This window comes from Schistocerca cancellata, chromosome 3 (assembly GCF_023864275.1).
Source record: "Schistocerca cancellata isolate TAMUIC-IGC-003103 chromosome 3, iqSchCanc2.1, whole genome shotgun sequence".
In the NCBI taxonomy this organism is placed as follows: domain Eukaryota; kingdom Metazoa; phylum Arthropoda; class Insecta; order Orthoptera; family Acrididae; genus Schistocerca; species Schistocerca cancellata.
The window spans coordinates 387,513,384-387,525,778 of NC_064628.1; the positions used below are offsets into that span (position 1 = coordinate 387,513,384).

The following is a 12,395-nucleotide window of genomic DNA, read 5'->3' on the forward strand; positions in this document are numbered from 1 at the left end:
AATTACTCTTCTACACCGACAGATGACAGGCGAGCAGTGGATTGGAATTTGTGTCGTGTGAACATTCACAGACTTTTGCGCAACTATTTGCGCAGGCAGATCGTTACGTGAGTACAGGCATTAAGCCAGAATCTGTCCGAGGCGGGACTTAATGCAAGAAAAATTGAAGGCCTATTGCTCAGTTACGTTGTAACCCGCTATTTTGAAATGACTAAATTGTCGAATAAAAAAATCAAATAAATAATAACAAATTATTGAATTTTATATAAGATGTAACAAAGATCATTCCATAATTTCCTAGCCGAGATCACAGGTATCCCTCTCCTCCCGCGGGAATCACAATAAAGTGAAAATCGTTTCGCTCTTTATAGTAGGAACTTTGGTATTTCAGGAAGGTAACCATCTAACCTGCGTCTAAGCGACTGTTGCGTGGAAATGGAGTTCTAGTGTAGAAAGTAATGTTGGTTGCCCTGTAAATTGTGCCCGCCATTATATGTGTATAGTGCGCTGTCTTAGTATACAATTATACCCGGTGTGTGAAGTGTACGTTTAGTGTTTATAGAAAACTTGTAAATATGTCGAAACCAGAAGACGCTATGGAGGGAGTGGACACTGGTGAAAACTCGGTACGTTATGGTGTATCCTATAATTTAAGAAAAACTCGAGACGTTCTTTGTCTGGAATACGTTTTGGTGTTCATTACCTTACTATTTATGTTTTTATTTTTGTTTTGGAGTATGAAATAACATGTTTATAGACTGTCAGCTTATGACTTTGGTTATGTTTCTGTAGAATGCATCGTCAGCCGACACGATGTCATCGAGGGAGAAACCAGAAGATTATGAAGTGAAAGTTGTGAGTGATCTAAAGCACTGTGATGTTTATGATAACATCCATGTAGACGTATAATTACTATTAAGTGTATTTGTGTGTTTCGAAGGTTACAGATCGGAGCAAGCGCTTTGATTACTTACTGAAACAAACCGAAATCTTCACTCACTTTATGTCCAACAACCAAGGTGGGAAGACACCATCCAGTCCATTAAAAGTTCGACCCGGGCGACCGAGGAAAGAACAACCAAAAATTGATCCTGGAGAGTGAGTATTGAATTTCGACTGCATGTGAAAGCCAGAGTTCCCAGCATAGTACAAAATGTGACAGATTTATGCTAGGTGTATTGTGCAGTTTCCGTTGTGAGGTCTAATACGAATATGTTGTGAGTGTGTTATGTGTTGACTGTATCATTAAACTTTGTAATCATATAATATCAGGTATTAAAAATCCAGTCATGATGTAGTCATTATGTAGCTGCCCATATCAGTTGAAACTGGTAGCAGAAAGAATACTTCTCACATTAACTACATAAGTAAGAGGGATCTCAAAAATAACTGCTGTCATATCTGCAACCGCGTTTGTTTATATTCCTGGGCTTGGGGGGAGAGGGGTACAGATACAACCAACTTCTAGCCTATTTGGTTAAGGGAAGGTTTTGGGACAACCTGTGGGCAATCACTATTTAAATCATGTCCACTTTAAATTTCTTTTGTGCTTTAATTCACATGTAGTGGACAGTAAAAGGAAACCAGTGTTGTGTTTGCTCTACTTCAGTGCTTACTAATAACTGGAAATTGAGTTACTTCACTCTAGGAAGAAATGTGGAAAACAATAAAGAATTAGCTCTTGACAGTAAAAATTTTGCCTGTAGAATTGAGCAAATCAAAACTTATATTGTGATCATTTTCTTTTTAACAGAAATAAAGAACATGCTTAGGCCTATTGTTAATATGCCTTCATTTATACAACTCAGTAATGATTGTCGTTTCGCAGTTATCTGTGTAGGCCATGGGAGGGACAACTTTCAAACTGTCAAGCAAACATATTAACAAGTATAAATAAGAAATAAATTAAAGGATGATATATGATCATATGAATAATTGTCCTACTTTCCCTTTAATGCTGAATATTAGAGGTTTACAAACTGAGCTCTTAATAACCCATGAAACTTTGATAATGGTGATACAGCAAAAGGACATAGCTCTATATGCCCACCAACATTTAAAAGAACTCTGTGAATTATGGAATTATTCACTCATTTAAAAAGAAGAGAGGGGAGGGGGGATGTATAGGATGAGCTTACGAAAGTTTCAAGTGGAAAATATTCATTGTATCATAACTTAATAGAAATGGATTCTGCCCGCCCCCCACCTTGCTTGTGTGATAGATGTTCACATCTTGGGCTACACTCGTACTTTGGGCCATGGGATGGACACCCCTGCTCTGTGCAATGAAATATCAATAAATGTCACAATATTAATCATTAAAAACCCAAGATGGGATAATGGCACTATTACGAAAAAGATAGAGGGCTGCTAACCATATAGAGGAGATGTTGAGTCACAGGCAGGCACAACAAAAATACTGCTATACATGTAAGCTTTTGGCCAAAAGGTCTTCCTCTAAAGTAGAGAACATACACACGTGACCGTTGTCCATGGCTGCTGAGGTCAGTGATATTGTCACATTCTCATGTTAATATAGCACAACCGAAATCGTGACACACTCGGAAGAAAGAGTCAAATATTTTGACAACCAGAATGATTAATTTAATTTAACATATGCTAGCAGATACCAGTCTAACCACAATGACGTAATTCATCAAATATTCAGAAAGAGCAAAGATATGACAACGAAGCTTGTTAATTGAATTTTTGGGAGTAAAACTGTCGTAGTACAACCTAATTTATACCTCAGGCTAAGTTACAGACCAGTCACAACTAGGTTTTTTACCTTTCACTTTTGTTGGCTTCGCCAGCTCATAACCACACACATTCCAACCAAACCTAAACCTCGGGCTAAACTACAGATAACTTTCTCACTACAACCAGGTTTTCGAGCTTCCACGCTCAATGGCTTCGCCGTCTCACATCCAGACCATCACAAGTCAGACTAACCTCATAATTTGTGACATCACTGTCTGAACAGACCTCACAAGTCCCGACAGTGCCGGTGACATGCTCAGAAAAAAAATCAAATATTTTTGTCAATAGGAGCAGAGAAAGGTTTCTCTTTCAGTACTAGAAATGCATTGGCTGCATGAAACTGACATGTTTCCAACTTATGACCATTATAGAACACTTCTGTGACTTCTGCAGGCCCTAATCTTGACTTAAGCCAACATGACATCCTTTATACTAGGTGTTTGAATGCTGCTTTCACCATTTGTGAAAAAATTATGCATTATGAGCAGATTATCATTTTTAACTTTACAACTTGAAATATTTTTTATATTCTCTGCTTTTCTACCTTTTTAAGAAGGTTTTCCCAAACACATCTTCAATCAGTACATATTTTAATTTAAGTCTCTTCTTTCTTTTTCATTCAGCTTCCTCCTTCTGATGTTTAATTAAATATTTTTCAGAGGAAGATACTTTTTCTTCATGTTTTCCCATCGTCTTCTGTCCCATCCTTTTGCTTAATGAGTGTTGTTTGTACTGATATCTTTCTGCAAGTTTTCTCATACACTCTGCTGACGTTATCCCAATCTTTTAGTAAATGATAAATAAGTATAAGTGTAAACCAGCAAGGTACTTGTTATACTAACCAATGTAACTTGTAAATGACCAGAACTGTTAAATGGTTTAGACTTAGTAACAGTCCAAAAATTGTCACTGTTGGGACAGACTTACTTTTTAACATTATCTTCCTTTCTAGTGTTCTGTATCCAACCAGTGTTGGGTTGGGACTGGTATGCTGTCTCTCCAGTTTCACAGAGAACTAATCGTACACATATATAGACTATTATTACAATGCTATTGCCATTCCCAAAATCATTTTAAAACTACTGCCAGCTTCCTCCACCCCCAGGAAGGAACCAATGGTACCTACTCTGTCCATATTCTGTCAAATGTGACATCATTTCTCAAGGTATTTGAGAGTCATGTATCTGAGGCAAGACATGGGAATCAGACTAGTATTTACCTTAGTTTACCATCAGGATAACGAAAGTTTTTGATTCCACCCCTCTACTTTGACAAATGACGTCACCAATATGGCGGAAACGACCATTCACGACGACTCCCATACCACTCCTATGACATCATCACATAAACATGACAACAAACACGAAAATAGATCTAAAAACCACCAAATAGATATTCCTCCAAAAATATAATGAAACTAACGGGACAAGCGGGGGAACTGGGGAATTTTTGGTGGGGCCAAACTAAATACAAACACACACCACTACACCAAACCACAAAAAACAGTAAAATAACAAGACATCACAACCTTCTCAAATTCCACTACACACAAAATCCACTGGAATCGATCACTTCTTTTGACCTATATAGGCCAACAGAAACAACTGATACCGCACTATAAATCTCAAAACTTTCACCACCAAACTTAATCCCACAAAAATAATCCCTAGAAAATCGAAATTGGAATCGAACACTTCCCTTGACCTCAAAAATGATACGTCATTAACACAATTTCTTGTATGCCCAACCTAGACTTCTTGAACCAGGAACCTCGCCTAATGGAGTGACATAAGTTATCCGTTCGACATCTTCACATACAGCCGTCCTTTGTCTGAGACACCAGAACTTTAGTAAGCCTCATTTCTTCATGACACACTGAACACTTCACGACTTCAGCCAACAGGCCAAATAGCTGAAGGAATTTTATTAGACAACGCACTGTCCCCCATCATTGGTGACAACCAAAAACTGTTGACCTAATCAGTCATATCCATACCTACCAAAGACATAAATAAAGCAATTCATCAAAATTCACACACAACAAACAGAAAAAAAAACTACAATAACGTCGACATAACAAAACCAAAATCGTTAACTCACTGAAAAATATTCTGCTGAAAGCACAGTTAACCACTGATACCACACACGTGCAGTGCTACGGTGCAAATGAACCCCATAGGCCACATAACACGTTACCCATAAACACACCACCAGAAAGAACCACTGACCGCAACAATATGCCACCTATAAACACTCAAACTAAACCAAGAACATCACCTAACACACAACACAAACACACCACCAGAAAGCACCACCAATCACATCAAAACGACATCTACAAACACGCCACACTCACAAAGTAAACTCCGCGTCGTCGTGACGTCACGTACCGCAACAGCCTTACATCACGGGTGGAACCGGACGCTTCCATTGATCCTGGAAAAATGCCTAAAGACCACGTCCATTGTGGCTGGCCCACTAGCCTCCATCGTTAATCCGTGAAGTGGATTTGATCTTCTCCCAAAACACATTCCTGTGTCCTGGAAGCAAGCGCTTTAATGCCCTCGGCTGTCCAGGTGGGCGTACTTTTAACATTTCTACATAGCCAATGGTTATTTACAAATTAAGCACTGGTCTATGGGTCATTGAGTATTTTTATTGGTTTTTTTGCTGTTACTGCTGAGTTGGAGAGTATACTTTTTAATGCTTTTTGTTATACGTATTACCATAAACACCTGCTTATTTTTGTAAAATAGCTATATATCTAAAAAATGTGGAATATGTCCAGAAGATAATATTCTGCTCTTGAAATGTAACAATTGAAAGAAAAGTGGCTGCAACCTAACTTGAAATAGCTGCCAACATAAAAAGCAAACCTATTGTCCTCAAACCTCATTTACAAATGAGCAGACTTCGTTCATCTATATTTCCTCAAGTAATTTTGTAAGTGTAATAAATTTTTCAGCTCAGTAAAATTTAACTTTTGTAGATTCAGAAAATTGTAGCATAAATTAAAAGTAAAATAAAATATCTCTGATTCAGTCTCTCATGTAATCACCCACCTATGTAATTGGAATAGTGGATACACAAATAATGATCTTTTTATTAATTATGTGGCAAATTAATTTTCAAGCAGAAATAAGAGTATAACAGATTATCAGTAATTTGTGTTCATCTATTTGTATAAAGCATAACAAGGGACTTAGAACGGATGAGTAGTAGCTATAGCTGGAAGCTAGTCTATATGATGTGTCAGTATTAGCTAAAGTGGTCTGTTTGAAGACACTGAACTGGTGAAATATGGATGGCACAAAGAGAAATGTTATAAAAAATGATGGAGATTACAGGAAGAATGAGGATATCACCAAATTTTTCAGACGAGGGAAGAAGCTGACAGAGTACATGTCATTCACATCTCACTCGCTCGTTTACTTAAGGGAAAAACTTTTTCTGTGACCATTAGTGAATTAGAAAATGCACCAGGAAAGGGAGTAAATGATTTCAATACTGTTTGCAACACACCTACCACAGAAAAGATAATAGTTTTGTTGGTGTGTCCCGAAAGACAGAAAACTACTGTAATAAATCTCTGTAAACAACATTCCAAGTCTTATTGTTCTCTGTGTATATGTGGAGATTTCTGGCTCTCGATACATGCAAGCAGTCATTGTAGAGCTGCCCATGCGAACAGCATGGTGTGCCTATATGAATACCGACCAATTTTAACGTTTGTCCTTGACTCTTATTTTTAGTGATCTAAAGACCACATTCAAAGGTCACTGAAAACGTTTGAACTGGAAAAGCAAGTTTGTTGGGATGATAGGAATTCATGGTATCAATACCACCTCTCCTTTGACTTCGCCGGTGATGGTGGGCTGCACTGTATGCCTTCTCAGCTCCAGAATGTGTATAATGGGGCCATTACACAATCTTGGTGTATCCAGGTTATGCATCAGTATGACAGCCAACCCACCGTCAGCTCCAACTTGTAGGATGGCACCTCAACAGCTCTGATGAGTTTATAAACTCTTCAGGATATGTACTAGCATTTTTCCTTGTCATCACTATATCAATTGACATGTAGGTGGTCACCTCACCAGGTACTTTGCACCTATTCATATTTCTCACCGATTCATTCTTTGGCGCCAGAATTACTCTTTCACATAACCACTACTCGTTGCACAAGTTTTGCTTAAAGCTCGGAAAAACCTCATTAATTAGAGTATCTCCCAAGCTTTCAACACTGTAGAATTGGCTTTCAAAATTTATTAAGCCTTCTGCATCCATTGTTAAGTGGACCTCACTGATCACCAAGAGGTATTGAGCAAAGTGTCGAAACTCTCGGTATAGACGGACTCTCATATTAGTTGTGAGGTGCATCCTTCCTACATTTTCCCATACTGGCAAAGAGTTGAAGCATGTGATGATCTCGTCTGCCGCAGTTCTTCGCTCAACGACTGGCAGCATCTGTTGGAAGCAGTCCGTGAGCAAGACAACCATCCTACCCATCGACATTCGGTTACCGCAGATGTCTTGCAAGCTTCAATCTGGTGTCTTGATCACACGCTTGTGTAGTATCAACCATTCATCCCAGACAATCAATTTGCAGTGCTGCAGCAGCTTATGTCGCAAATTGGCATTTCCTCGCTTCAGTAGAAGCTTGAACATCAAGCGATCATTCTTCCTCTACTGAACGAGGTTGCAGCCATCTCAGGGGGTGCAACACTCCTGCTCTTCTGCAGATGTGCCAGTAGCAAATTCAACGTGAATGTCTTGCCATTATCCCCAGGTGCATCCAAGAAATAAAGACCCATACTCTGTTCTCCAACTCACTCAGAATTTTATTTTATTAAAGATGTGCAGCTTGGGTGACTTGAGCTCCCAAGGCTGTAGTGTCATAACTGATCTCCCTGAGCAAATCTGTACACAGGTCCCCCATTCATGAGGCGTGCATGCTGAAATCAGACATCCGTTTTCCCACCATGGAGAAAACTTCAATAAGTTTCATCGCTACGTTGAAATATATGTGGTCGCTGGCCTGTGCGGTCTATTGGCACCTGTGTATGTCTCTTCTGATAATGCGGTTTTCTGTTTGTTCCAAAGTGTTACGAGGTTCAAGAGTCTGCAGTTGCTCTACATGACAGGAAAGAGTTCTCCCAACTTGGTCAGTGACTGTCAGAATATGGTGTTCTACATCGTAGGCCAGCAGGCAGTTACCTTTCAAAAGCCCCATTCCGTCACATGCTTGGAACATGGCGTTTTCATGGCCATAGACTGTTTTGAGAGCCTGAAAACTGATGGTGCCCCAGGCGCAGGTCAGTTGCAGCTGTACTCATTGATACTCAGTGTGTTATATCTCGCGAAGAGACCATGAGGATAAAATCAGAGAGATTAGAGCCCACACAGAAGCATACCGACAATCCTTCTTTCCACGAACAATACGAGACTGGAATAGAAGGGAGAACCGATAGAGGTACTCAAGGTACCCTCCGCCACACACCATCAGGTGGCTTGCGGTGTATGGATATAGATGTAGATGTTACACGCACGGTGTAAATTCTGCCTTGGGCATCTAACCCCTTCACACATTGCCAGCCTTCAACCAGGGTGCCCTGCACACGACACTTCCATTCTTTCAGTGATGTATGCCATGTACAATATTTCGGCAGTTCTGCATACAGAAAACTCGTCTGTTTGGCACAGATGGAAAAATGTGGTGTGGGTGGTAGCAGGCCGTGTCGTTACTCGGTTCCACAAGTTGGCATCCGTGCACTACAGGCACTTGCTGTTGGCACCTGCACTGAAAGATGTGACAGTACTCTGTGCTGCTCACAAATCAGCAGGCCCAGTATCTGTAGTGCTGCTTCATTGCTGCTCGCATATCAGCCTACTCTAAACATCTGCACTTTGTCTCTTGGGACAGTATTAGTGTAGCTCTGCCATTGCACAGTAAATGTCACCTGCTTATGTACTCGCAAATGTATTTAGTTGCTGGGACTGAGATAGAAAAGTCCACATTAACTTGGCCATTAAAATTTTTGGAAAAGAGCAGTGAGTATGGAACCACCCAGATGTGCACTATGACGTCTTGACGTGGTACCTCTCGCTTTGTGGCTGTACGTCCCCTGTCCTCTACTGCTCTGCGTCTCTACAGTAGATATCTGCTCTTGTTTGTTTTGGCCTCTTTTTGCCCAAGGATACTTTCTGATGCATTTCCCATCTTTCATCCTTGGGGATGTAGGGTTTTACATTCTGCAAGGACCGAGGAGTAGGGTCTTAGTGATCATGTCATATAGCTATTTGTCCATATTGGGGTCAGGCAACTTGCTGATATCACCTGATCGGTTTGGTTCAGCTGCAATTTCTGTTTTAACCACAGCAACAAGTGCACGTGTGGCAAGCCACATTTCTGCCACTCGTGAAATACTTGAAGCATTGTGCCTTACCAAAAACATGCCCTTTTATGAGGAGAGCCACCAGCTCTTGCACTTTAACATTAAAAAGTTGCATTGTGAAGATATTACAGTAGTCTGTCAGTTTATGCCCATTCATCATTTGTTCTCTGATCTCGGACCAGGTTGTGTTGTACATGAAGGTGATGTATAAGTCCAGCCAACCATAGTTCCCAGCATAGCAGAAAGTGTCCTGGATATATTTGTGAAGGTACCTCGTCCTTTTCATAAATGACAACTAGAGGATGACCATCTGACCTAAGTCATTGGGATTCTCGTTCTTGGCCTTCACAATGGCATCTTGCAGGTGGGCATAATTCTCTGAACCTGTTATTTCCCTTCGACATTCCCTCTCCTCCTCCGCATTTATCTACCAAAATTTGTACAGATAAACCAAACACCACAGCAACAAATTGTATTCATGTTTGCAGACCACCAGGTGAAATGTGTAGAAATCCATGCATGTCAGTTTTGTTCAGGTTTGGTGACCCAGTTGTCAGATTCATTTGAGGGATGCTCAAGTGATATCCTTCTTACCCATTTCAAAACATAAATGCAATATGGTAGAGCATCGTAGTAGTGGTATTTGTCAGCGAGCCTGGCGAGGTCAGCACTGTGTCACCAAGACCACAGCCATGACCTCTGCCACAGCCGGCGCTTTGTAGTGGGGTGGCGCATGTGCTGTCCACTCAGCACACAATCCGTGTCGATCGCCGTCTTGCAGCTCTCGTCCTTGTTTTGAACTCTTCCACCAACACATTTTGATTGTGAATTTTCAGTAGAGTCTGTGAGTCTCCACTGCGTCGACTCCAATAAAGTAAACTTGCAAAAATTGAGCTTCACCTGTGGATGAAGATAAAAGGGACCCTATTTTATAGTGTACTTTCCCTTGCACCTTAAAGATCGGTGAGGTGAAAACCCAGGCATGGAGAGAATTCTGTGTGCACCAAAGGGGCTAGTGTGAAAACATGAATTATATACCAGAATGAGATTTTCACTCTGCAGCGGAGTGTGCGCTGATATGAAATTTCCTGGCAGATTAAAACTGTGTGCCCGACCGAGACTCGAACTCGGGACCTTTGCCTTTCGCGGGAAAGTGCTCTACCATCTGAGCTACCGAAGCACGACTCACATCCGGTACTCACAGCCTTACTTCTGCCAGTACCTCGTCTCCTACCTTCCAAACTTTACATAAAAGCTTCTGTAAAGTTTGGAAGGTAGGAGACGAGGTACTGGCAGAAGTAAGGCTGTGAGTACCAGACGTGAGTCATGCTTCGGTAGCTCAGATGGTAGAGCACTTGCCCGCCAAAGGCAAAGGTCCCGAGTTCGAGTCTCGGTCGGGCACACAGTTTTAATCTGCCAGGAAGTTTCATGAATTATATAGTTTAGGAACTGCTGTGCCTCATCAGTCTCTCTAGAAAATAATTCCTTTAATGGATAGTGTTTCTCTTCTAATGTGGGCTGTCTTGCCCTCAGAGCAACACATTCCCACCATTTGCTCCTTCCATTTCAGTGCCCTGCAAAATTTGCATGCCTTGTTCAAATGGCAAATTTTGATGAGTCTGTGGTTATAGTGTAATTTAAAGTTGGATCAAAATCGAAAGCACATTAAAAAAAAAAATCCCTTGTGTTCATTGCAAATATTTGCTGATATTCAGCTTAGTGTTGAGCAGCAGCGAGTCAGGCACGCATGAGCCTCTTACTTTTTTGGAGGCACGCATAGAGGCCATGCAGTCTGCGTTCTCCTGGTGCCAAGAGGTTGCATCTTTGGCTGTCTCAGAAGAGGATGTGCAAATGACGACAGACAAAGATTACATCCTGTGTAAAATCGCTAAGCAGGTGTAAGGCGTCCATCCAGTCACTTGTTAACCAGTCTGGTTTGGCAGTAGAATATAGCAAAAGGAAGGCTGAAGTTTTACAATCCGCATTTAAGAAATGGTTCACACAGGCCATTGTACAGTGTCCCATATGGATGACATAGTAATAAGCATCCGTGGTGTAGAGGAACAACTGAAAGAGTTGAAAACATATAAGTCAACAGGTCCGGATGGAGTCCCAATTCAGTTTTACAAAGATTACTCTGCGTCATTGGACCCTTACTTATTTTGCATGTATCGTGAATCTCTTGACCAGCCCAAAGTGCCAAGCGACTGGAAAAGAGCGCATGTTACTCTTGTATATAAGAAGGGTAAAAGAACTGACCCAGAAAATTACAGACTAATATTCTTAGCATCAATTTGCTGCAGAATTGTAGACCAAATTCTGAGTTCGAATGTAAAAAATTTCCTAGAGACCAAGAAGCTCGTGTCCACGCATCTGCATCACTTTAGAAAGCATCGCTCATTCAAAGCCCAGCTTGTTCTTTTCTCACATGATATACTGTGAACGGAGGGCAACAGCCAGATTCCACATTTCTAGATTTCTGAAAAGTGTTCCCCTGCAGACTGTTAACGAAGGCATGTGCATACAGAATAGGCACCCAGATATGTGACCGGCTCGAAGACTGCTTAAGTATTAGAAACCAGTATGTTGTCCTCAACAGTGAGTGTTCATCCAAGATGGGGGTAACATCAGGAGTGCCCCAGGGAAGTGGGATAGGACTGTTGCTATTTTCTGTATACAGTAATGATCTGTCAGACAGGGTGGACAGCAATTTTGAGGTTGTTCGCTGATCATGCTGTGTTGTACAGGAAGGTGTCAAAGATAAGTGACTGTAGAATGATACAAGATTACCTGGACAAAATTTCTAGTTGGTGTGTGAATGAGGCAGCTAGCTCTTAATGTAGAAAATGTAAGTTGATGTAGATCAGTAGGAAAAACAAACCCATAATGTTCAGATACAGCATTAGTAGTGTCCTGCTTTACACAGTCACGTCATTTAAATATTTGGATATAGCGTTGGAAAGTGATATGAAATGGAACGACCATGTTAAGAAAGGGGAATGGTCGACTTTGGTTTATTGGAAGAATTTTAGGAAAGCTTAGTTCATCTGTAAAGAAAACCACATGTACTGCACTAATGCAGCCTATTCTTGAGTACTGCTCCAGTGTTTGTGTTTCGCACCAGGTCGGACTGAAAGGAGACATCGAAGCAGTTCAGAGGCAAGCTGCTAGATTTGTTACTGGTAGTTTCAATCAGCATGAAAGTGTTACAGATATGCTCGGGAGCTCAAGTGGCAATTG

At 40.9% G+C, this 12,395-nt stretch overlaps 1 protein-coding gene across 1 annotated transcript in view; it reads left to right on the forward strand.

Annotated features, from left to right (window-relative positions):
* The first annotated feature begins 383 nt into the window (after positions 1–383).
* Positions 384–12,395, forward strand: part of LOC126175096 (chromatin-remodeling complex ATPase chain Iswi) — a 130,538-nt gene continuing 118,526 nt past the window's right edge. Inside the window, exons 1-3 of the mRNA XM_049921639.1 lie at positions 384–626; positions 793–855; positions 941–1,098. Of these exons, the coding sequence (XP_049777596.1) occupies positions 576–626; positions 793–855; positions 941–1,098 (272 nt within the window). The 5' untranslated portion in view covers positions 384–575. The remainder of the gene's footprint in view (positions 627–792; positions 856–940; positions 1,099–12,395) is intronic.